At 35.6% G+C, this 26,647-nt stretch overlaps 1 protein-coding gene across 2 annotated transcripts in view; it reads left to right on the top strand.

The window, feature by feature from the left end:
• The window catches only part of LOC150096627 (cyclin-D1-binding protein 1 homolog), a 251,676-nt gene that overhangs the window by 167,110 nt on the left and 57,919 nt on the right, over positions 1-26,647 (top strand). For both annotated transcript variants that reach the window (XM_090408002.1, XM_090408004.1), the window contains one exon: positions 20,408-20,484. In XM_090408002.1, coding sequence (XP_090264128.1) covers positions 20,408-20,484 — 77 coding nt within the window. The remainder of the gene's footprint in view (positions 1-20,407; positions 20,485-26,647) is intronic.

Here is a 26,647-nt window from a genome sequence, read left to right as displayed (position 1 = left end):
GTGTTCCATTGAGCTTTGTACTGAGCGGAGGAATGGAGTTGTTACAAATTTAAAAGAAAAATGCAAAGAACATGGTAATAATAAATTTCAATTTTCATTGGATTATTCATCAGCAAACACTATGCTCCAAAGTTTTAAATATTGGACATGTCCTGACAAATGTCAGTAAAATTGTAAATTATATCCAAGCACGTGGGCTTAACCATCGCCAATTTAGTAACTTTCTAGAAGATATAGAAAGTGAATATAGCGATCTACCTTATTATTCAGAAATTAGATGGCTTTCAGTCATAAAGTTTTAAAGCGATTCTTCGAATTGCTGGACGAAATCATTTTTTTAGAATCAAAAAATTATGAAACAAAATATTAAAAAATGATCAATGGATAAAGGACCTGGCTTTTTCAGTTGACATTACAAGTCACCTTAGTCAACTTAAAATTAAGTTGACTAAGGTGACTTAATATTTTCAAACAGAAATGATTACTTTAACAAAAACAAATTCAAAAAGAAAATTTATCCCATTTTGAGTGTTGTCAATCATTATTACAAAAATCACCGAAATTTAAATTTTCAGAATATGTCAATCAAATTAAGTTATTATAAAATGAATTCAAAAGAATATTTTTAGATTTTAAGAAATATTAAAATCAGTTTCACCTATTTACTTCTCCTCTATCGATTGATGTTGAAACTGTTGATGACAATTTACAGTTGAAATTAATCGAAATTCAGTGTGATTCCGTATTGAAACAAAATTACTGTATGTGGATGTTGGAATTCCAAAGTTCTATAATTATTTATCAGCCAATCGATACCCCAATGTGCTTTGTGCAATTAGGCATATTTTATCTATGTTCGGTAGCACATATTTATGCAAACAACTATTTTCAACTTTAAAGAATAATAAAACTGCAGAAAGATCAAGATTAACAGACCAGCATGTGCAAGCAATATTGAAAATAACTACAGCTCAACAAATTCAACCAAATTTTGAAGATTTCATTAATGAAAAACGTCAAGTTTCTTCAAAAAAAATGATATGTATAATTTTATTCAAATACATAAACTTTATATTTTATATGTATTTTTGTAACATGGTTGTATTTTGTACTTATATACTCAAATGTTAATATTAAGAAATCTGTTTCCTCTTTATTTCGAGATTTTTTTTCTGTTGCGGCCCGCGGCTTGATGTATAATTCTTAATTTAGTCCTTGGAGGTAAATTAGTGTGACATGCCTGTTTTAAAGTCTAATCTTTTTTCATATTCATATGTTAAATCATATCCCAGCCATCTGAAAGTATATACTTCTAATATTTTATCATCTATCTTACTGGGTTTTTCTCCTCTGAAAGTAATTTTTGTTTTTACTTCAGATATTCTTAAATTATACTGTTCTCTGATTAAACAGGAGGCACAAGGTTTTTTTTCCTTGAGGTAAAATGAGTAAAGTGATTGAGACATTCAATAAGAGGAGTAACCGAGAAAAAGTGGAAATGGTGGGTGGAAAATGACTTGATTGGAAACCAGGAGAATGTAAGAATGGATATTAGGAAGTTGTTGAGAAGAATAAAAGATAATAATAGTGTGGTAGGAAAGGTAGTCCTGTGTTTCCCAGGTATTATAGGGATGAGATGGAGAGCAAAGACTATGAATGGTATGTTAGCAGAAATGTGTGAAGAGAAAGTAGTACTGTTTCTGAATGTCTGAGATTTTTATTTATTTTATTTCATATGGTAATATCTGAGATGAGTTTGAGAGATGAATGGAACTGTATAAGAGTATCTGAATAGATATGATGAGTCATCTATAGATATGCGATAGAGTTTGATCATCTGCAAATAATGCATCTCTCTTTAAACAAAATTCTGAAAATCATTTTTGTAAGTTTATGTTTATACCAAATGGGTTGTGCCTTTTCCACATTTCTTTATATACAAGAGTGGTCTGAAAGGTTCTCAGCTTAACAATGAATAAACAAATTTATAATTTCAAAATTATTTTTATTTTGCAACATAATCTCCCTTAAGACTAATACATTTATTCCAGTGATGCTCCATCACCATTATCCCGTACCTGTAGTGGTTCTTAGTAAGATCTGGAAAATACCCTCTACAGCTGCAATCACCTCTTGATTCAAAGAAAAATGCTGACTAGTGAGGAAGAGTTTGTTTTGGGAAGAGACAGAAGTCAGAGGGAGCCAAATCTGCAGAATAGGATGGATGTTCCAACAATTCATACTGCAGATCTCTTAATTTTCCCATTACCAAAACACCTTTGTGGGCAGGTGCATTGTCCTGATGAAAGATGATTTTTTTTATTCTGCAAACTGGGTCTTTTCTCATGAATTTTTTCGTCTAGTCTGGTTATAAGATCGGAATAATATTCCCCAGTTATTGTTTTACCCTTTTCAAGATAATTAATAAACAAAATGCTTTTATCATCCCAAAACACCGATGCCATGTTCTTTCCTGCTGATAGAACTGATTTTGTGTTCTTTGGTGCTGAACAACCGGCTTCTGTCTGCTGTTTGGATTCTGGTGTGTAATGGTGAATCCAAGTCTCATCCATAGTAATAAATTGATGCACGAAATCAGTTTTATTCTTGTTAAAATGAACCAAGCACTGTTCAGAGATTTTCATGCGAGTGCATTTTTGATCTGCTGTGAATAAGTGCAACACCCGTCTTGCACCACGCTTTTTCATTTGCAATTCTTCATGCGAAATATATCCTACACATTCTTTTGAAATGCCTATAGTCTTAGCAATTTCAAGCACTTTGATTTGCCAGTCATCCAATACCATATCATGCAATTGATCAATGATTTCTGGTGTTGTTGCACTTTTTGTATGTCCTTCACGTGGATCATCTTCAAGGCTGGTACGGCCACGTTTGAACTTGGTTGCCCATTTCTTAATTGTTGAAAACGAATGAGAAGAATGCCCATAAACTTTTATGAACTTCGAATGAATTTCTTTTGGCGTTAGACCTTCTTTTACAAAGAATTTTTTAACCACACGATACTCAATTTTATCCATTTCAAGGGATACAGACAACACTTTTGCTTCAGACAGCTCTATAAAATAAACCACTTGATAGAATAGCTTGCAATTTCACATGGATGCTTATGACAGATGTACCAACTTAAAAAAAAAATGTTGCCGATAGTGTTGCCATTTATGATCGAGGCCGAGAATTTTTATACTTTTCAGACCACCCTCGTATATACACTGCTTGGAAAGAAGTCAATGGACACCCCCATGGGCAAGATGCATCATGGCATGTAATGAGGTACATGTTTTTAGCAAGCATAAATTGGAGGAATATGATACTTCCAAGTCACTGCAACTGTCCAGGTGAAATGGCTGCGAGAAGGGAACTGACAGAGTTTGAAATTAGTGGTGTGATAGGATGCCATGTTGCAGGCCTATCTGTTCAGCAAATAGTTGATAAATTGGGCCATACCAGTTCAACCATCAGTGATATCATACTGAGATGGAAGCTCAGGGAGTCAACTGCAAGTGCTACCCATAGTGGTTAACCCACCAAACTCATCAAAGGTACTGTGAAGGATAATATGTAAAAACTGCCATTCATCGGCCTACATGTTGAATGCAGAGTTCCAGTTGTTAAATTGTGAATGAAGCCATGTTATGTAATTTATTATTTTTCATTCACATTTAACATTGCTTATTAAATATTAATCATGGTTTATATAAAATTGTTTATTATTCTTTAATTAAGAATTACTAATTAAATATTTACTCAAAATCTGACCTGCTATTATTAGTTTATAAAATAATAATATGTTTAGAATTTTGCATAACTAAATATATGTGGTGTAACGTAAAGTGTTAATTTATATTTAACTGTATACGTAATCAAAAAGTTAAAGAAGTAGCTTAAATATTCTGTTGTTTTTATTTGTGAAATATTTAATGTTATGTAATCACTCATGAATAATAATAGACCATACATTACATTAGCGAAATGTTTACGTGCAGTCTGTTGTCATGGAGACGCACGCGTAAACAACCACGAGTGGAGTAGAGCGTGGCGTTCGAACGTAAGGTGGGAGTGAAGGTCATATATAGAGATAAGGCAGAAAGAGAAGGAGGGTCATAGATAAGACAGGGAAGGGAGAAGAATTATTATTAAGCGAGTGAGGAGAGAGTTTTGTGGAACCAAGATTATAAAATCCTCAGGGCAGAAATTTATGAGTATAGTGTTCGGAAGTGAACCTATAAGTAGTGAAACATAAAGTTTAATGTTATAAACGAAAACTGCTGTTGTTATGAAGAAAGGTTGATGCCATAATCAGATAAAAGGAAACTGGACAGTCAATGCGAAAATTCTGATTAGTTCCAGTTAATCTGGATTACGATTAAATTCTATGTTGCCCTAGAAAAAGGTTATATTGATTACTTGGAGAAAAGTGAACAGGAAAAGATATTAGTACCTAATTACTGTTGTTTGGAATAGTGAAGTGCGACTTACAGTAATACAGTTTAAACTGTGGAGAATATTTGTTGTGTGTGTTCCGCTAATGTTAATTAAGTTAATTCATAAGTGCTCTCTCAATAATTTGATGTATTGAAGAATTTGTCTGGTAAGAGTAGTTGTATAAGTTTCTCTATTCTAGCATTAACTGCAATATATCTCCGATGCTCAAGGTCCGGGAATATATTTGCTTGGAATATAACTTACGTAGTTTATTGCCTGCTGTGAATATGAACATTGAGCTGATAGATTTGTGAAGACTGAATAAAATGTGAAAGTGTTATATTAACTTGAGATAAGAAGATTTGTGTTTTTGAGACTGTGAATAGTGTATGAAAGTTAGAACATTGAATTAGCATCAGTGACCTAAGAAGATGTGTTAAGTTAATTTGTATAGTTCCATTTTAAAATAGAGTTCTTGTATTTGTTAACCATGTCATATGTTAAATGTTTTATTTTGTTGATCTAAATATTGTGTTTGCCTGAATTCCTTATTATTGCACCGTTCATAAACATTCGAATCTTGCGGGAACCCCAAGTAAAAATGATAATAGATGATTTGGCCTAATGAGATGACTGCTAACTTAATTTAGAACTGATCCTACTATTTATATAGACTAATCTAAGAATAGGGTGGCGCAGTATAAATATAAATTTCCCTACTTTTGGATCGGTGATCATTTCGTAATTAGTTGTATTATTCATAAAAGTGACTTAAAATTAGATAGATTTAGAACACGACAGAAAAAGAGTCGTCACGACAAATGGCACAGTCGGCAGGATGTGATTTAGTCGACAGGATGTAATTTAATAGGTAGGAATTAAATTTAACAACTATAAGATAAGAAATTGAATTTAAGTTTAGTGATAATAATCGTAGAATTACTCCCTGAAATTTTAGAAAGTGAAATAATTAAATCACAGTGAACTGGTTATAATTTGGACTCAGGCAAAGATAAAAGTTAATTTTAAAGTAGAAAGATTGAATTAATTGAGATAGTAATTTATTGATCACTATGGCTGTCACATCAAACTCTGAAATGAACGACAGTGAATTCTTTCGTATGGTAAACCCGCAACAGGTTTTTCCCCAATATTCAGGTGAAGAATCAGATGATGTACTATTTTTCTTTACCTATGTTGAAAAACTTAGAGAAATTGCAGGTTGGACTGATTTTCAATTGCTAGTTCTGATTAGAAGTAAATTGGTAGGTAAAGCAAAAACATTTTTGCATTCTTCTCCAATACTTCGAGAAACTTTTGAGTATTCCAAATTTAAAGACACCTTATTGTCTCAATTTTGTAAACTTAGAAGTGTAGGTCCTAACTTGTGGAAATTGCAGAAAATTGTTCAAAAGGATAAAGAGACTGTTACTGATTTTCACAATAGGTTATTAACATTGGCCAACAGTTTGAATGTTACTGGTGAAGATAAACCTCACTTAGATTGGGCTGTGTTCCAACAATTTAGACAAGGTGTTAGGCAAGAATTAAGAGAAACAGCCTACAAGAAGAAAATTTCTACTTTAGAAGAGTGCCTCAAAAGTGTTAAGGAAAAAGAACAAATACTAGGTGACCTTTATCCCTCAACCAATGCAAGTCTTGTGAATGTCGTGAATAAAACTGATAGTTCATTCAACCAATCAGAAATAGAAAGGAGAAGTAAAGTTGAAAAGGAAAAAGCAAAGAATACTGGAGAAAATTCAAGTAGTGTAAACTACGTGACAGAGAGTAAAGAGCAATTGGACAGGAAACTGATGACAGAAGTAAAAACTTTAATTCACCAGGAAGTGAATAAGTTAAATCAGCCTATAATGGATAGTCTTAATGAAGTTGTGAGACAGTTATCAGCTATTACTCTGAAATCTCAAGAAAATCAAAATCCCACTACAAATAAAATTGATGAGATGATCAAACATCAAGTTGAACAACAAAGTCAACCTATTTTAAGTAGTCTAGATAGGGTAATGCGAGAATTAAATGATGTTAGACAACAAATGTCTGCTATTCCTCAATCCAAGACAGAGATAAAGCAAAGAAATCCTCTTAGGTGTTACAATTGCAACAAAGTTGGACATTATGCCAGGAACTGCTTCCATAACAAAGAGAACTACTATAACAACACATGGAATTCAAAATTTGGATATGTGAACCACAGAAGAAATAATGGAATTCAGAAACACCAGGCACCTAATGAAAGAATGATGACAGTTAGAGGAGAAATCCTGGGTTCTAAATGTGACATCTTATTAGATACAGGATGCAATGCCTCTACCATCAGGATGGATTATTTCCTAACATTAAAAAACAAACTGTGGAAGAGCACTGCCAAGCTGAGACAACCTGTAAGGATTACTTCTCTCTCAGACTCAAACTTTGTGGCATATGAAAAGCTTCGAGCAAGAATATACCTACCAGAATTTGGACTGTACGTGTGGCAAGACCTACTTGTTGTCCCCACTACTTCCAATCTAGGTTCTCACATTATCTTGGGAACAAACTTCTTAGCAAGATATCAATTTTCTTGTGACTTTTCTAAGGAGGAAATAACCCTGATGAACAAAAGGAGATATACTAGAAGAAATGAAATTCATAATTATGATAAGTCTAAGTATCAAACAAAACAGTTTAGATTGCCACTTGAATCAGGACCATCTACTGAAGAAAAATCAGCTGTGAATCAATCATCTAATAGAGATAGTGGTGATAACTCTTATGTACACATTCAATCTGATACTCCTCTTCTTACTGATGAACAAAAAGTAGTAGTGACAAAGCCCAAATCAGAAGTTACCACTGATAGTAAACTAAAGGTTGAAGTCAATTTTGGTAAAATGTCTAATCTATATCGTAGAACAAACCGCCAGGTTGTGAGACAACAAAGACTTAATTCTAATAATGGAGAACGTGAATTTAATTCAAGGAAGAGAATCCTATACTACAAACTTGAAAGACATGCAGAAAGTGATAATAATAGTAATAAGAGAATTGATGATAAAGTGAAAGAGAATAAAAGCACAAAACATAATAAAGAACCAAGTTTCAGTAAAACTGGTTATTACTTGAAAAATCGAAAAGGAAATATGTAATCCAGTTTTTTTTAAAGGAGCCTAGTGTCAGAAGAAAAATTTTTCTTATAATAAAAATTTTTCAAAGAAAGGGTGAGCCTATGTTAAATTGTGAATGAAGCCATGTTATGTAATTTATTATTTTTCATTCACATTTAACATTGCTTATTAAATATTAATCATGGTTTATATAAAATTGTTTATTATTCTTTAATTAAGAATTACTAATTAAATATTTACTCAAAATCTGACCTGCTATTATTAGTTTATAAAATAATAATATGTTTAGAATTTTGCATAACTAAATATATGTGGTGTAACGTAAAGTGTTAATTTATATTTAACTGTATACGTAATCAAAAAGTTAAAGAAGTAGCTTAAATATTCTGTTGTTTTTATTTGTGAAATATTTAATGTTATGTAATCACTCATGAATAATAATAGACCATACATTACATTAGCGAAATGTTTACGTGCAGTCTGTTGTCATGGAGACGCACGCGTAAACAACCACGAGTGGAGTAGAGCGTGGCGTTCGAACGTAAGGTGGGAGTGAAGGTCATATATAGAGATAAGGCAGAAAGAGAAGGAGGGTCATAGATAAGACAGGGAAGGGAGAAGAATTATTATTAAGCGAGTGAGGAGAGAGTTTTGTGGAACCAAGATTATAAAATCCTCAGGGCAGAAATTTATGAGTATAGTGTTCGGAAGTGAACCTATAAGTAGTGAAACATAAAGTTTAATGTTATAAACGAAAACTGCTGTTGTTATGAAGAAAGGTTGATGCCATAATCAGATAAAAGGAAACTGGACAGTCAATGCGAAAATTCTGATTAGTTCCAGTTAATCTGGATTACGATTAAATTCTATGTTGCCCTAGAAAAAGGTTATATTGATTACTTGGAGAAAAGTGAACAGGAAAAGATATTAGTACCTAATTACTGTTGTTTGGAATAGTGAAGTGCGACTTACAGTAATACAGTTTAAACTGTGGAGAATATTTGTTGTGTGTGTTCCGCTAATGTTAATTAAGTTAATTCATAAGTGCTCTCTCAATAATTTGATGTATTGAAGAATTTGTCTGGTAAGAGTAGTTGTATAAGTTTCTCTATTCTAGCATTAACTGTAATATATCTCCGATGCTCAAGGTCCGGGAATATATTTGCTTGGAATATAGCTTACGTAGTTTATTGCCTGCTGTGAATATGAACATTGAGCTGATAGATTTGTGAAGACTGAATAAAATGTGAAAGTGTTATATTAACTTGAGATAAGAAGATTTGTGTTTTTGAGACTGTGAATAGTGTATGAAAGTTAGAACATTGAATTAGCATCAGTGACCTAAGAAGATGTGTTAAGTTAATTTGTATAGTTCCATTTTAAAATAGAGTTCTTGTATTTGTTAACCATGTCATATATTAAATGTTTTATTTTGTTGATCTAAATATTGTGTTTGCCTGAATTCCTTATTATTGCACCGTTCATAAACATTCGAATCTTGCGGGAACCCCAAGTAAAAATGATAATAGATGATTTTTGGCCTAATGAGATGACTGCTAACTTAATTTAGAACTGATCCTACTATTTATATAGACTAATCTAAGAATAGGGTGGCGCAGTATAAATATAAATTTCCCTACTTTTGGATCGGTGATCATTTCGTAATTAGTTGTATTATTCATAAAAGTGACTTAAAACTAGATAGATTTAGAACACGACAGAAAAAGGTCGTCACGACACAGTCATCAACTGGAACATGAATCTGCACAAAAACATTCTGTATCAAGGCTCACATCATGAGCTTCCATGGTAGAACTGCAATATGCAAGCCCCACATTAATCAAACCAACATGCAGCATCATCTTCAGTGGTGTAAAGAGCATGTACAGTGGGACATAGAAGTTTGGAAAGCTGTGTTATGGAGCAACTAATCACCCTATGCTCTCTACCAAGCATTTGGACAGGTGTGGATGTAGCAGATGCCCACTGAATGCCTCTTATCCCAGAGCACTATTTGAAATTTGTAAGTGGCAGTGTGATGGTATTGTCCTTGTTTTCCTGGAACGCTGTCTGTGATGTGAACATTGTGCTCCAAGAGTTCATGTTGCAGCGTTTCCTACTTTCTGCATTTCTATGGAAGTGACCATTGTCTCTTTCAGCAAGACAATGCACTATGTCAGAAGGCCGCTGCTGTAACTGCATGGATGGTGGATATGAACGTCACCACACTTGACTGGCCTCCACAGAACAAAGTTTTTAATGTTATCTCTTAGTATCAATTTACCTGTGCGTGTTAAGAGTATGAGAGAATATTGTTGGACTTATATTATGTAATTCCTAGGATGGTATTTAATTATTCTTGCATATTAAAAGTTAGTTATATAGAATAGTAGAAATTAATCTAATACAGCTAATTCTTTTTTACATGATTGTGAAATAACACGGTTTAGATAACAAAAGCAGTTCTATTTTTACATTATATTTTTGATTTAACATGGTTCAGATGGCACTTATTTTTAAAATTTTTGTTTGAATTCAGTTCTGTTAAAAAGGGTATTTCCATTACAATTTTCATTTCTAGTGCGGTACATATGTACTTAAACTTGAATTTTGGGGAACTCCCCCCCCCCTCGATGTTTTAAATATCAGGGATTACTCTACACTACAGAATGTAAACAAATGACAAGTAGAACTTATATAGTGAAATCACAAAAAAAAAAGTGTTGGTGGCTTTAAAGCAGCTAAGGATCATGTGACTATTATTTTGCAGTAGTGCTTCAGGAGATCGTATATTAAAACTATTACTCATTAATCGATCCCTAAAAGCAGGCAATGAAAAGTGTGGATTTTAACACATTACCAAACTGGAAGGCAAATAAAAAAAGGTTGGGTTACAAAAGAAATTTTTAATGAATGGTTCCATCAAAGTTTTGTTCCAAAAGTTAAACGCTATTTGATGGGAAAAAATCTGGACTTTCAAGTTTTATTGATTATAGAAAATGTGCCTGGCCATCCTGTTTTAGAACACCCAAATGTGGAACCATCAACTTTAAATGCATGCAAGAAAGTTACTTGGCCAGAATGTGTGAAAAAGAAAAACCCTGTACCTTTTCATACAACTGAATATCCCAATATCATCAGATTAGCACATGCAGTTGGCAGAGAAGGATTTGATGATTTTTTGTCTGCAGATATGGAAGAATTGATGGTTGGCAAGGCTGTCAGTGATGACAAAATAATAGAAGTTGTCCTTGAGAATCTCAATGAAAAAGAAAAAAGTGATGAAGATGATGAAGAAATTCTACTCACTGCAGGATTAATTAAAGAAGGGCTTCAAATGGCTAGTAAAATTGCAAAGTCATTTTCTTACACATGATCCAAATACTGAACGAGCTGAACAGTTTAAACGTGAACTGAAGTCATGTATGGTGCGATATGAAGAATTATACAAAGATCTAGTCAAAACAGGATTTCAATGATTAATTACAGAGTTCATGGTAAAAAAAAAAATCAACCTTCAGAATTATTGGAAATGAATGCTAATTTAGTTCTTTTTACTGAAGAAAACGTTTTGGCATTGCAGTATGAACAGGACGGCCAAAATGTTTTAAGTGATGGAAATGATTTAATTCCAATCTCTCACAAAAGAACGCGCCTATCAGAAAGTGATGGCGAATAAAATTTAACTAATAACCATATGTGTGAGTATATTTGACCTTTTCGAATTTCTGTTTTATTAGTGACACGCTATTTTCTTTAAGAGATGCATATATAGATATAGATATTTTGTTTGAAAATAACTTATTGTTTGTATCGAGTTTTTACATCTGGAACCATTCTTCTATTTTTTCATATAGACAGCATTCTTTTTTACATGGTTTTCATTTACACGATTTTTTTCTGCAACCAATCTACCATGCAAATGGAGAATTGGGTGTGCTTTTAATTCTATAAGGAATGTTAGATCTCCTTAGAGAGATATAGTAAGTACTAAGAATTTGTATGTGTTGTTTATATTTATTTACAGTAAATATTTTGTTATTTTTGTAATTCAGCTTCATTCTTTGAATATACATGTTGATCCTTGTAGTCAGTGCACCGTCACAGATAGGAATATGAAAACTTTAACCAACAAAATAAAATTATATATATTATATTGTTATCTTACTTCATGGCTGACCTTAATATAGAGGTTGGATATAGGTGGAGAATAATATAGTTCATGCAATTGAGCTTCAAATATAGCACAACCAACCAACCTTTCCCGCTATTGGTAATATCCAACTTTAACAGCAGCAGACCCTTCTGGCACACCAACGGTGACTTTCCTTTCCAGAATATTTCTCTCCCATACATAACATAAAAAAAAACAAAAAACATCAGATTGGATATCAGCTGTCTAATACTTATTAGACAGCTGATATCCAATCTGACACACTAATTCAGCCCCATCCATTCCAATTTTATTACCAACTTGTCATGAGGGCAGCCTATTAAATACTTTTTTGTTGCAAAATCTCAATAGGCCACTCTCTATGCATCTCCCTTGTCTAATGCATTTGTCACCTTGGTAATAAATAAGTAGATTTAGACATAGGTTTCTGTGGTTAAGCAGTTCTGTAGGTAGCTTTTGGTATTAAGACCACACATTAATATAAAGAGTTTATTTAAAAAAAAAAAACGACAAGTTTCATGCGTTGTAAGACTTGCATGATCAGGAGTAATAGTACATAAAAGTTTTATACACAACAAAAGCTTATTGACAATTAATTACACATATTAGATGTTTTTAATAACTTCACAACTGTTAAATAATTGAGAAACCAGAATACAAATGATATATTTGTTACTGTATGCATGTTGGAACATTGCTTGTTGTTGTCACATTCTGTGGTTCACGTGTGCTTTTGATCAAGGCAGACCACACTTGATGTAAAATCAAGCCTTGACTTTTATTGCACTGTGTAGGGATCCTGAGCATTTGTGCGGTTTATTTAAATTCTCTTGTGAAACAATTAAAGGTAGAAATGGACTTTTATGTTGTACTTGCGAAGCATCATAGCCACTTTGTCCATGACATTTTTGACATATGGCAGTGTGATTGCATTCTTGAAATCTTGTTTAAGTAAGGGAGTTATAGGAGCCATATTAAGTAACTCATGAGACAAAATATAAACATAGTCAATATATTATATCATATTATATTATATTATTATTACGTAACACCTCTAGGGAGTCCAAAGCCTCATCGAGAGAGGGCACCTACTCTACAACTCTCTGTCTCCACTTCAATCCACTAACTAGAGCGAACCGCAACTACACCAATGCCATCTACTCCCACCACCACCACCACTAGTATTTTCACAGACAATCACAAACATCCATTCCCACGGCAGGAGTCGAACCTGCAGCCTTTTAGCTGAAGAGCAGATACACTAACCACTTGGCCAACCAGACAGCCAAAAAATTTAACACGACACCTCCAGGGAGTCCAAGGGACTCAAGGGAGGGCACCTACTCTACAACTCTGTCTCCAACAGAGTTGTAGAGTAGGTGCCTCAATCCACCAACTACAATGAGCCACAACTACCATCATCATCTTTGCCAGCACCATCTACCACCCACCACCACGGTATTTTCACAAACATCCATGCCCAATATGAACTAGAGTACAAAGTATGAAACCCTGAAATAGGATATCAGTCGATGGAATTTTCCATTTTATGCACATCTGTAGAAGTTGAGTTTGTGTGCAGTTAAGAAATGAACGAGAGCTAGTGTTTTCACTAATTTCTCACTTATTCAAATAAATTTATGCAACTAACCTTCCCAACCATACAAACTTTGCTTATTCTATTTCGATATTTAATTTGTCATATTCACTAAATGTGCCTTAATAGCTGAAATATTTTTCTTGTTCTGTATGTGTTATAAATGGCTTGGGTAGGACTTTCTATAGACCTCAAAGTGAACTACTGTGTTTATTTACAAATGCCAAGAGTATCAGAAATAAGATAGATGAAATTGTTTTACTAATTGAGTTTATTTGTTCCAAAATTATTGGAATAAGAGAAACATGATTGAATGAAGATGATATCCTAACAGGAATAAAAATGGGAAGGTACAATGAGCATAGAAGAGAGAGAGAGAGAGAGTGCTGCTGATGATAGCAGGGGAATTATGTCCACATAAAGTAAACATGAAAGAGGAAAATAATAATGATAGTAGTGTGGTATGCAGTGGAGTTTGACAGGAAGAGATATTTAGTTGGATATTGCTATAGGCCAGGAAATGTGGAGGGTGGTGATGAATAAACGTATAAGCAATTTCGGTTATGAACAAGGAAAGGGTGATTATTGTGGGTAATTTTAACTATGATGGTATAGATTGGAATAAAGAGATAGCATTTCGGAATAAGGAAAATGAATTTCTCGAGTTCTCGAGAGGTATCTGTCTCAGGCAGCATGTAAAAGAGGACACATGAGGAGTTCTAGATCTGATCATTTCATCAGAGGATGTAATTATTATTATCCCAAGACCTCATGGAGTCAAAGACTCATCTGGGAGGTACTTTTATCACACACACACACACACACACACACAGCTCATCATACCGTGCCTTGAACACATTCAAACTCCTTGCAAACACCACACTCTCAGGCAAGGCATTCCAATCATTCACAACTCTGCACGAAAAAACCTGTCCCTCACTCCCCTACTCCCCCTCTTTATACAGTTTCCAGGGATGACCTCTGGTTCTCCCCCGATCTCCCACTATTTTCTGTAGAACTTCTCCAACATTGATCCTATAACAACCCCTTACCAACTTGTAGGTCTCTATCATATCTCCTGTCCACCAGACTCTGCAAATTACATCTTCTCATTACATCTTCTCAATCTTCCCTCATACTGGACATTCCAGAAGTTAGAAACTACCTTAGTCAATCGCCTTTGGACCCTTTCCAACATCTCTTCATCCTTCTGAAAACTAGGTGACGAAATCTGGGCACAATAGTCCATGTGTGGCCTAATCAAAGCTTTATACAACGGAACAAGAATCTCCCTACTTCTACACATCAGTGTCCTCCGCATCATTCCCAGAAGCCTTTGTGTTGTCTTCACAATTTTGGCTATGTGTCCCCTAAATTTCAGATCCTTATCCACTGTCTTCCCCAGACCTCTTATTTCTTCCAACCCCAACAATATATCCTCACCAAGCATAAATTCTGCATCCCATCTTTGTTTTCCAAATTTTAAAACCTTACATTTTGAAACATTGAACTCACATCTCCATTTCCGTGCCCAATCACTCAATTTATTCAAGTCTTCTTGTAAGGCCACAACATCTTCACTACTCTTCATGGTTCGTCCCAACTTTGCATCATCTGCAAACAACTGAATATCTCCATCCAAATCTTCACCTATATCGTTAATATACAAGTTAAACAGTAATGGCCCCAAAACAGACCCCTGAGGCACTCCACTAGTGATGTTCCTTTTCCTGGATATCGCTCCCCCATATACAACTTGTTGATAACTATCAGATAGACAGTCTCCAATCAATTGCACTAATCTAATATCCAACCCCATCTGCTCTAGTTTGACTATCAATTTATCATGAGGTACTCTTTGAAAAGCCTTTGTGAAATCTAAGTATATTACTGTGTATCCTTCTACTCTGTCCAAGGAAGTAGTCACTTTATTGTAATAAGTAAGTAGATTACTAAAACATGACCTCCCTTTAGCAAATCCATGCTGTCCATCAAAGATAATACCATTGTTGTCAACCCAACTCTGGATCCTAGGTTCTCACAAGTTTCTCCAACAACTTAACCACAACACCTGACACACAGATAGGCCTATAGTTTGATGCTTGAGTTCGATCATCTCCTTTATGAAGTGGCACAGTCTTGCCCTCCTTCCGCTCCTTAGGGACTTGACCGAGTGCAAGACTCATATTAAAAAAAAATATGTCGACAGATGTCAACTCCCTGGCACATTCCTTCAGAATACATGATGATATATTATCAAGTCCCACAGCCTTATTAACATCTAGTTTACTCAACTCCCCCATACACCTCTTGCTCACTTACAGTCAATCTCTCCTCCTCATCATCTACTGCTCTCAATCTCCATGAAGTCACATTCACAAGATTGAAAGACCTTTATGAATTGCTCATTAAGTATCTCCACCACACATTCCAACAGCTGTCTTTATACCATTTTCTCCAATCAATGTCATCCTTCCATAATCATTCTTTCTTTTGCTGGCTACATATCGAAAGAACTCCTTAGGATTATTTTTGGCTTCATTAGCTAACTGCTGTTCATACCTCTCTTTGGCTATCCTCACCAACCAAGTCACCCTCCTTTGTAGACCTCGGGAAATTGGTTATTTCCACTTTACTTATGCTGTCTCCACAATGCCCTTTTTCTCTGTATCGCATGTTTAATCTCTTTATTCATCCATCTCACACCTACCTTATTTAACCTTCTCACCCTTGGAATACATTTAGACATTGCATCTTCTAGATGGTTTTTGAAAATCCCCCCAAGCTGCATTGATCTCTTTTCCAGCTAACTTCTCATTCCATGCTACACCTGCAAGCTGTCTCCTGAGCTCTTCATAATCACCCCCCTTGTTGTTCCACATATACCCTTTTCTCACAGAGGTCCTCACATTGCTGGCAACCACCCAGATAATCACCTCATGGTCACTCTCACCAATTGGTGGATGATTTGACACCTCATTTATAATTACATCCTCTGATGAGATGACCAAATCCAAGATCCTCAATCCTCGCATGCCCTCTGTTACATACTGGCTGAGATAGTTATCCCTCAAAAACTCAAGAAACTCATTTTCCTTACTTCCAGTTGCTATCTCATCATTCCAGTCTATATTGCCATAATTAAAATCACCCATAATGATCACCCTTTTCTTATTTGCTTGACTAATTTGATTATACATTTCATTATCACCACCATCCACATTACCTGGTCTATAACAACATCCAACCAACTATTTGTTTCCATTCACCTCTATCTCACACCATACTGCCTCAAAACCACTGGCACTATTTCCCTCTTGCATTTCTACTTTGTATGTACATAACTCTTTCTCTATTAGTGGGGTAAGTTTAATTGTTAGTGGGGTTTCTCACTTTCCTCTAGTTGGTGAGCGTGATCACCTGGATATAGTCTGCCATATGCAAACTTTAGCAAGAAAATGATGTATGTGGAAGTATAAGGCTGGTGATTATGACAAGCTTTTGAGACAGCTTGGTGCTATAGCTTGTAATGAGGAGTTGAACAGTAAAGAATAAATGCTGCTTGGGAGCTGACAAAGGAATACTTAACAGCATCAATTTGTGAATGTATTCTAGTGGTCAAAAAAGTTGAATGAGGGGATTAAACATAAAACTGGAAGAAGGCACTTTGGAGACAGCACAAGATGAATAATGGTAATAATTAGTTGCATGAAGAATATAAAGAGCAGACTAGGAAAATGACTCGTTTGATAAAAGTGCAATACTAGCAGAAATTAGGAAACCAGACCAAGAAAAAATCCTCTTGAGTTTTTTTTTAATTTATATCTGGTAAATAGAAGGAAGAATGATTATGGTAAGATGATGTGAATGGATGAAAGTGGGAGATTAGCGACTGCTGCAGAGATATAGTCAGTGAGCAGTTTGTCAGGGTGTTTCATCCTCAGTATGAAATTAGAAGCTCAAGTGTAGAGAATGAAATAAGAGAAGATTAATTGGTGAGCTAACAAGAGATATTAAAGGAGGTAAGTAAGCTACATGTCTATAACACAATAGGACTTGATGACATATCACTCTTGTCTTTAGGGAATGTTTCAAGGAGTTAGCCTTAGCCTACCTGCTTAACAAGAGTCTTGCAACAGCACAAGTCCCAAAGGAGTGGAAGAAAGGCAAAATTGTTCCACTTCACAAAGGCAGTGATAAGCCTAAGGCAACAAATTTTAGGCCGATCTCTATATCTGGAGTTGTAGTTAAGGTATTGAAGAGGTTAGTGATATATATGTAGGATACAAAAGTGGGTTGATAACAGTGGTATTCTTTGTGCTTGTCAGCATAGGTTTGTTAAAGGGAGGTTGTGTTTTACAAACTTGCTTTCATCATGCTTACAATACTTTCATCACCTTGTTTTACAAACAAGGTGATGAAAGTATTGGACAAGGGAGATTCATATACAGTGATATACTTAGATTTTGCAAAGGCTTTTGATAGATTGCCAGCAGAAGTTGGTCACTAAACTGATGCAGATGGGATTGGATGCTAGACTAGCAAGCTGAGAGGCGATTGGATAGGTATCAGCAGGTTGTATATGGGGACATCATCTCTAAAGAGGAAAGTCACTAGCAGTGTGTCTCAAGGGTCAGTTTTGGGACCATTGTTATTTAATTTGTATATTAATGATATTGGGATAGGTTTAACTGGTGATATGCAACTGTTTGCAGATGATCCAAAACTCGGACATACCTGAATAGATTGTGTGAGTGAGTAACAGTATGGAACTGTCAATTCAGTGTTGCCAAGTGTAAGGTTCTGAAATGACAGATAGGCAACAATGAAATGCAAAGTATACACTTGGCAGGGAAATTTTGGACGAAGTCGAGGAGATAAGCGACATTGGAGTGGTGATGGACAAGGATTTGAAGTTCAGAGGACACATTGCACAGGTTATGAAGACATCACATCAGATTATGGCAATGATGCAGAGGACCTTATAGAAATAAAGAGGCTCTGGTTCCATTTTATAAGGCCTTCATCAGGCTTCATATGGATTATTGTGCACAGATTCAGTGTCCCCCTCCCCCATGTTGAGGGAATGTAGTTTGCAAAATTTTGTGAATAGGAAGAAGAGAGGGGATATGATTGAGGCATTTAAGTTGGTAAAGGGTTATTATCAGATTAATCTGGAAGAAATTGTTTTTAGAATAGAGGAAGGGGTAGAACAAGGGGACATACCTGGAAGTTGTATAAGGAGGATGTGAGCAGAGCATAAGGAGTAGGTTCTTTCAAGGAGAGTGGTTGGTTAGTAGAGGTTAGTAGAATGCATTGCCTGACATTGTGGTGAATGCAGATACATTGAATGAGTTTAAAGCACGATTTGATGGACTGTGTGTGTGTAAAACAATGTTTGTCTCCCACGATGAGTCTTTAGACACCAAGGAGGTATTGTGTTAATAATAATAATGTATTCCATTGAGAAAACATTTCAGCCTTATTGACATAGTTTTGGTCTTTATATTGCTGATTTTTCCTGCCAAATTTATTGGAGCAGTTATTTGATTTAGATAAAGAATCATGGATATTTATACTTAATATTCCACAGTTGTTCTAGCACCATTGCTAATTTACATTTATTATTTTGATCCCGAAGGAAGTACTCCCGAGGAGAGGCTGTTCCGTTGCACTATAGAACATCTGACCCTTGCCACCTTCTCAAACTGGGATAGATGGAGCATGGAATTTTTGGTAGCTGGGGGGCTCTATTCATGTTCTTCCCTTGCGCTGGCCTGGTTGGCCAAGTGGTTAGCATATCTGCTCTCCAGCCAAAAGGCTGCAGGTTTGAATCCCGCTGTGGATGTTTGTGATTGTCTGTGGAAATACTAGTTGTTCAGGCAGTAGATGGCATTGGTGTGGCTGCAGTTAGTTGTAGTTGATGGATTGAGTGGTGGAGACAGAGTTGTGGACTAGGTTCCCTCGCTCGATGAGTCTTTGGACTACCTGGAGGTGTCATGTAATAATTATAATTATTATTTTGTTCTGTTTTGTTAAAGAACAAAATAACTGCAATTTCAAAATCACACATGTGCACGCACACACACACAAATAGATAATGTCTTTGGTTTTCAGTTTCCCTCTCATCCTGATATTTAGCTATTCTTAGAGAAGCACTGCTTGGAAGGAAGTCAACAAACACCATAATGTGAGGAACAAAAAGCCATTACATCCACCTTAATAAGATGTAGGACATCTTTTCACTGCAATGACTGCAGCAGTCCTACAGGGCATACTTTCCACAAGTGTATACAATAGGGAAATTTTGAGCATTCTTCCTGTAGGCATATAATCAGGTCATGGACTGTTGTGGGGGTGGACGTCGCTGTGGTGCGAAGTGTGGTTTTTGTGTAGATTCATATTCCAGTCAATGCCTGGAACTCTGCATTCAACTATGTCTGCTGACGAATTGCAATTTTTATGTATTATCCTTTGCATCACCCTAATGTCATGTACAGTGAGTGTGGTGGGTCATTCATTGTGGATAGCACTTGCGACTCCCTGAACTTCCACCTCGGGGTATCACTGATTGTTGACATGGAATGGCTCAATTTGTCAACAATTTGCTGAACTTGAAGTCCTGTAACATTGCCTCTTTCAAACTCCATCAGTTCCCTTCTTGCAGCCATTTAGCCTGAACACAGTTCCACTGCCTTAGGAGCATTATATTCCTCCATTTAGACTGGCTTCAAACATGTAACTCATCGTGTGACATAATGCACCTTGCCTAAGGGGTGCTGTTGACTTTTTTTCAGGCAGTTTATTTAATATGTATTGCTCATCAGGTTTAGAGTTAAAATTAAATTGAATAACTTGCTACTTTTTCTAGATTAACTTATTTCTTAGGCTCTGGACATTGCTTAAGCTTATCAATCCATGGAATTATCTTTTTTTTTTGTCTGTTTACACACACACACACAAAAGGTAATAAGGCAGTGATATTGAATCAGATTGTATATTGAATACTCTATCTAATACAGATTGGCATGCATTTAGTGTAATTATTTATTTTACTTTTTTCAGACAATACAGAATCAGTTGTAATGATAGTTCGTAGTCATATTACTATTGTTCAAGATGCCTTAGATGAACTTCAAGATGTATGTTTGCTTTTTATTATTATTATCATTATCAATCCTTTCTGGAGTTAGACTTATTGTGGAAAGTACTCAATATCGATTTTTTTAGTTATGATAATACTTAAATTTGGATTTCTTTCATTTATCTTTTATTTATTTTGTTTTATTTTATTTTAATTTAAAGGCCAGTTAGTAAATCAATTTGCTAATGAATATTAACTTCTTCGATTGAAGTATACTTTAGGTAATTATACCATCCTGGTTGGCTGAGTTGTTTATGCTTCCACTCTTCAACCAATATTATTATTATTACGTGACACCTCCAGGGAGTTCAAAGACTCATAGAGGGAGGGCACCTACTCCACAATTGTCTGTCTCCACCACTCAAATTTACCAACTACAACGAACCGTAACTACCATAATCATCTACACCAATGCCATCTACTGCCCAGCACCATTAGTATTATCACAGACAACCACAAACATCCATGCCCATGGAAGGATTCGAACTTGCAGCTTTTTGGCTGGAGAGGGGATGCTCTAACCACTGGGCCAACCAGGCTGGCATATATTGTTTCTTAGTTCAAATTCTTGTGGAACAGATGTTTGTAAATATGTTTATATAGTAAACAGTTTGCACCATCCAATGTTAGACCACCACTATGCTTACTGGAAGCATAATGTGGCTTGAAAAATTTCGTGCTTGGTCTCTACAGCAGGGGAACTAAATTGGTTCATTTTTAACCCACATATATTATTAATGGACAATAAATTTATTGTTAAGTGTTGAACTGATTAGAACTATGGAAGAATAACTTTAATGAGTGAAGATGGTAGATAGCCAACAGAGACACAAAAACCATTGAGCTACTGAGCTATCATTTTGCAAGAATATATGATCCAAGTATAGATATTGTTATGACAAAGGTGACAGGGACTGATGTGAGAACAGAAGTTGATGAATTGGAATTCTTAGGATATTGCAGAATATGAATACAATACAGCTTTGGGATTGGATAAGATATTAGCTCTTTTTTTAAGACAGTGTGCAGGAGAAGTGGCAATGCCCTTGACTAAACTGTTTAAATCTCAGCTCTGGCAAAGTTTCAAGAGAGTGGAAGGAGGGCAAAATAATTCCTTTGCATAATGGAGGATCTAAGTTTTTGGTAGTAAATTATAGACCAATGAGTATTTTAGGAGTGGTAATAAAAGTACTGGAAAAGTCAGTGAAAAAGAAAATTCAGGAATGAGTGTATAAGAATATGATACTTTGTGAGGAACAGCATGACTTTGTATAGGGTTTGTCATGCCTAAGTAATCAATTAAGTAATTATAATAGAGTGAACTGAGTTGGATAAAGGGAATAGCTACACAATGATACTGCTAGATTTTGCAAAAGTATTTGACAGGATACCACATGGAACTCTATTATGCAAACTGCAACAGATGGATATGAAACTGGTGATATGGATGATAAAAGGGTGGCTGATGGACAGATACTAATATAAGGAGGAGCAGAATCCAGGAGAAGGCAGGTGACTACTGGTGTGCCTCTGTGTTCTGTTCTTGGACCACTGCTGTTTATTTTGTACATAAATGATATAGGAAATAATTTGAAGGGAAATATTCAGTTGTTTGCTGATGATCCCAAATTGGGTAGTGAATATTTAATCATTAAGATTAAATAGAGATCTTCTGCGATATTTGAATAGGCTGACAGTATGAGCAAAACATAATGGATATCGATTTAATGTGGAAAAGTGTAAAGTTATGCATTTTGGGATAAGAAGATTACAAGTTGTGTACTGCATCGAGGGTACTGTACTCTAGGAAATTGATGTAGCCAGGATATCTCATAGGATTACTTGGTTATTGAAAAACATACCATCAAACAGAGATAAGGGAGTTTTCATTAATCTTTATAAAGCCTTAAGACGACCACATCTGAATTACTGTGGTCAGGTCTGGTAATCTGGGTTTCTTGGCGATGAGGAAGTGGTGGAGAGGATCCTGAGATGAGTTACCAAGATGTTGTTTGTTGAATGCTCCCTATGAGAATAGATTTTGAAGATTTGTGGATTGCAAAAGTTGGTTGATAGGTAAAAAAAAGGAGGGAATATGATAGAAACATTTAAGTTACTTAAAAGATTTTATATGATTGATGCAGGTGAAATGCTTTAGTACTTGGCTGGAGGTAATCGAACAAGAGATCATCCAGTGAAGTATGGTTAGGAAGGGTGTGTGAGGACTAGATTTTTCATTTGGAGAGTTGTGAATGAATGGAATGGGTTGCCTGAGTCAGTTGTAAGAGTTTTGTCTGTTAATGCTTTCAAGGAGAGGTACAATAGATATTGTGTTGATAGTCTCTCACTATAAGATCAATTACATGGTGGGGTGTTGTTACAGACCTAGTGGATAGGTTGCTAGTGATGAAGAAATGCATCGCCAAATAGAAAAGATGAGTGTGAAAAGAGTAATCATAATGGAAGACTTTAATTATTCCAATATTGATTGGATAGCAGTAGAATCTCATGAGATGAGAAGAATGAAAATGCATTTATTGAGTTGTTGTGGGACAACTTTCTCAAGCAACATGTGACAGAAGATACTCGAGGTCAAAGAGTGTTAGATTTGATTATAGTGTCAGAGGGCGTTTTCAGTTAAACATATAACTATTCTACCTTCTGTTGGTCTTAGAACTTCATGGAGGTGGCCATGCAATAACAATATATGAGGAAGCTCTAGATGGGAGTGTAGTAACTACAGAGGAATAACTTCACTGTGTAAAGATTTATTAAAGTATAATGGCAACAAGAAATAGTGATATAATAGAGAAACGTCTAATTAAGATCAGTTTGGTTTCAGAACTGTTGATCTGATTTTTACTGTAAGAGAAATGATGGAAAGACACTTTAAATTTGGAAAAACTCTGTTTATGCCATTTCTTGATTAGGAAAAAAGTCTTTGATTGGGTTCATCTAGGCAAGTTTGGAAAAGATAGGATAGAAAAAGAAGAAATAGTCATGATAAAGAATATATTAAGTCTAAGGGAAATGTACACTCAAGTTAAATGATCTGTGTGGAGACTAAATTTAATTTGTAGTGGTTTTGTAAAATCTCAGTGGACGTTTTCAGTTAAACATAACTATTCTGCCTTCTGTTGGTGACAGCGATCATGCGGTATCACTTGGGAAGTGACTAAGTTTATGAATGTTCCATTCAGAAAAGGTTACGTGCTAAACTACAAAGCAGAATATTATGACCAACTGAGGAATATACTGAGTTCAGCGGAATGGGATTGGTTGCTAGACGAAAAGAATATCGACAGTCATGGGAAGTACAGTCGGGTCTCTTTTTATGTGATAGATACGTTCCACAGAAAACCGCATATAAAAAATCGCACAAAAAAGGCCTAAACTTGCGTTGAAAAATCAGGGATATGTTCCATAATTTTCTAAAACCGCATAAAACCGAATTGTCATCGCTATTAGACAATATTTGGCAACGTTTGCGAACTGGTGCAAAATCACTTTCATCACCAGAAGAGATAGTCAGCGCATCAGATCTGTACGGTAAAGGCAATGGTTCTTCATAAACAGAATTAGCTTCACCCTCGTTCTGTGCTGATTTTTTTCTTCTGACAATGTAATCAGTGATTAAACTTTGCGATGATGATTTCACTAATTTTTTATACAGCTCGCGATATCCAGACATGCAGTTCTTCAGCTCATGTTGGAATTTAAAGGAATTTGTGTCATTAACAAGAAAATGATTTTCCAATTTATTGCACAGTTCAAGACCTTCTCGAATTATATTTGCAGTGAGGGGCACTGCAAATGTGTGTTGCAGTGTGTTGAGGCTTAAGTGCTGTGAAAAATTCATGTTGGAGGTTAAATGGAATATTATCAGCACTGAGAAAGTATTAAGACAAATTTTAATGCTTCCAATATTTCGTCTCAGTCGCAGATACATCTTCAGGGATTATAAAATACTTTTTTGTAACAACACACACACACACACACAAATACAATACAGCAGTGAGTGAAACTAAAGTCCTATCTAGGTGTGTGTGTGTGTGTGTGTGTGTGTGTGTGTGTGTGTGTGTGTGTGTGTGTGTGTGTGTGTGTGTGTCCCCTCTATGAGCATTTGCAGGCGGCCTAGGATGTAAAGAGGGGTCTCTGATAATTAATGTTTCCCAAATCTTGGGAAGTTTTATGCAACTGTATTTGTTTAAATTAGGTTGATTCCTGAGTGCAGATTCAGATTCAAGGAACAGGCCTTCTTTTTTGAATTTACTATGGTGGAGCATGGTGGTTTTTTTTCCAGGAGATCCTGTGGGTTGTATTCAAAACATGGTCTGCAAGGCCAGATTGATCATAATTGTGATTGCAGATCTTTGACTTGTGTTCTTCTAATCGGATGGTTGCTGATCTGCCTGTCTGTCTGTCCAAAGTAAACCAGTTTACAGGAACAAGTACTCTATATACTCCAGGCACTGAGAGAGGAGGGAGCTGATCTTTGGTGGAACGGATAAGGGTAGCAAGTTTATGGTGGGACTTAAAAACTGTATGGACATTGTACTTTTTTAACAATCTGGCTATTTTTTCTGATGTGCCACAGATGTAAGGTATGGTAATGGCATTTCTGAAGTCCTGAAGAGATTGTCGGGGAATGGGGAATGACTTGATTATTTTTTTAATTCTGTAATCATTTTAGCCATTGTAAACGAAGGTGTTGTGGATGTGTTTGAGTTTGGTTGAAAGGGCAGTTTCACTGGAACAAAGATTGTGGGCTCTATTGTTTAGAGTTTTAATAATGCCATATTGCTGAGAGGGGGGGGGGGTGAGTTTGTGAATGTATCTGCCTGTATGAGTAGGTTTTCTATATACAGAAGAGAAAGAAAGGTTACCATTAGGAAGGCGTGTTACTAAGGTGTCTAGGAAGAGTAAACTATTGTCATTTTCCTTTTCCATCGTAAACTGGATTCTTGGATGTAGACTATTGAGATGACTGAGGAAGGAGTCTGTGTCTAGGCCATGAGGCCAAATAGAGAACACATCATCTACATATCTTAGCCAGATAGAAGGTTTTAGAGTGGAAGAGTCTGTGGCTCATTTTTCAAAATTTTCCATGTAAAAATTGGTGAGAGGGGGGGAGGGAACCCTGGCAGTTCCCTGTATCTGTTTGTAGATTTTGTTCTTCCAAGAAAAATAACCAGAATTGATGGTAAAGGAAAAGAGCTCTAAGATATCAGAAGGAAAAACGTTTTTTAAGAGTGTTAAGGTGTCAATTAGAGGAATATTGGTAAATAATGAGATGATGTCAAAACTGACCAATATGTCTGTATTATTTAAAGTAAGATTTTCAGTTAAGTTTTTAAATTGGTAGAGTTTTTTACATACAATGTAGTAAGAACTGTGAGTTGGGGGGTCGGAGAGTTAGCTAGTTGCTTTGACAATTTGTAGCAAGGAGCATAAATGGCATCTACTATAGGTCTTAGGGGAGAATTAGGTTTGTGGATTTTAGGTAAACCATATATACGGGGAAGGGGGGGGACGAGAACTGAAAGGTTTGAGTTTTTTGTAATGCAAGGAGGACACTTTTGCCAGCTGATTTAATTGCCTCGATAAGCGTAGTTTCGATTTACCGTATTGTTTTGCTTTGCATGCTATTTCTTCACCATGAATGATCAGAATCCGTGTGTTGAGGCTTAAGTGCTTTGAAGAATTCATGTTGGACGTTTAAGTAGGTTTTTTAATTTTTGGACTTGAGTTTTTGTGGGATTGTGTTCAAGTGGTATGTAGGTAGAGCGACCCCGGAGAATAATATCCATTTTTCGATTATATTCTGAGATGTTAAGAACGTCAGTGGCATTAACCTTATCAGCTCTGGTGATGATGATACTTTTTTCTTTCCATAATTTTCTGAGGGCAGAGAGCTGTCTGGAAGATAAATTAATTTTTGCAGGTGATGACTGGGAGAGGATGTTAGCTATGTCAAGTCTGATATTATTGGCTGTTTCTGGAGCTAAGTGACAGATTCCGCATTTGATGTTGTACATAATATCCAATACCGGAACTTCTTTAGGTGTGACAGCAAAATTGTGGCCAAGGAGTAGGGCACTAATGGCATCTTTGGTGAGTCTTTTAGACAATAGGTTGAACTTGAGGTAGCAGTTTCAATT

The sequence above is a fragment of the Typopeltis vanoorti genome, chromosome 18 (genome assembly GCF_054136105.1).
Source record: "Typopeltis vanoorti isolate ZY-2024b chromosome 18, IOZ_Tvanoo_1.0, whole genome shotgun sequence".
NCBI classification, from domain to species: Eukaryota; Metazoa; Arthropoda; class Arachnida; order Uropygi; family Thelyphonidae; genus Typopeltis; species Typopeltis vanoorti.
This window is presented reverse-complemented; position numbering and strand designations above follow the sequence as displayed.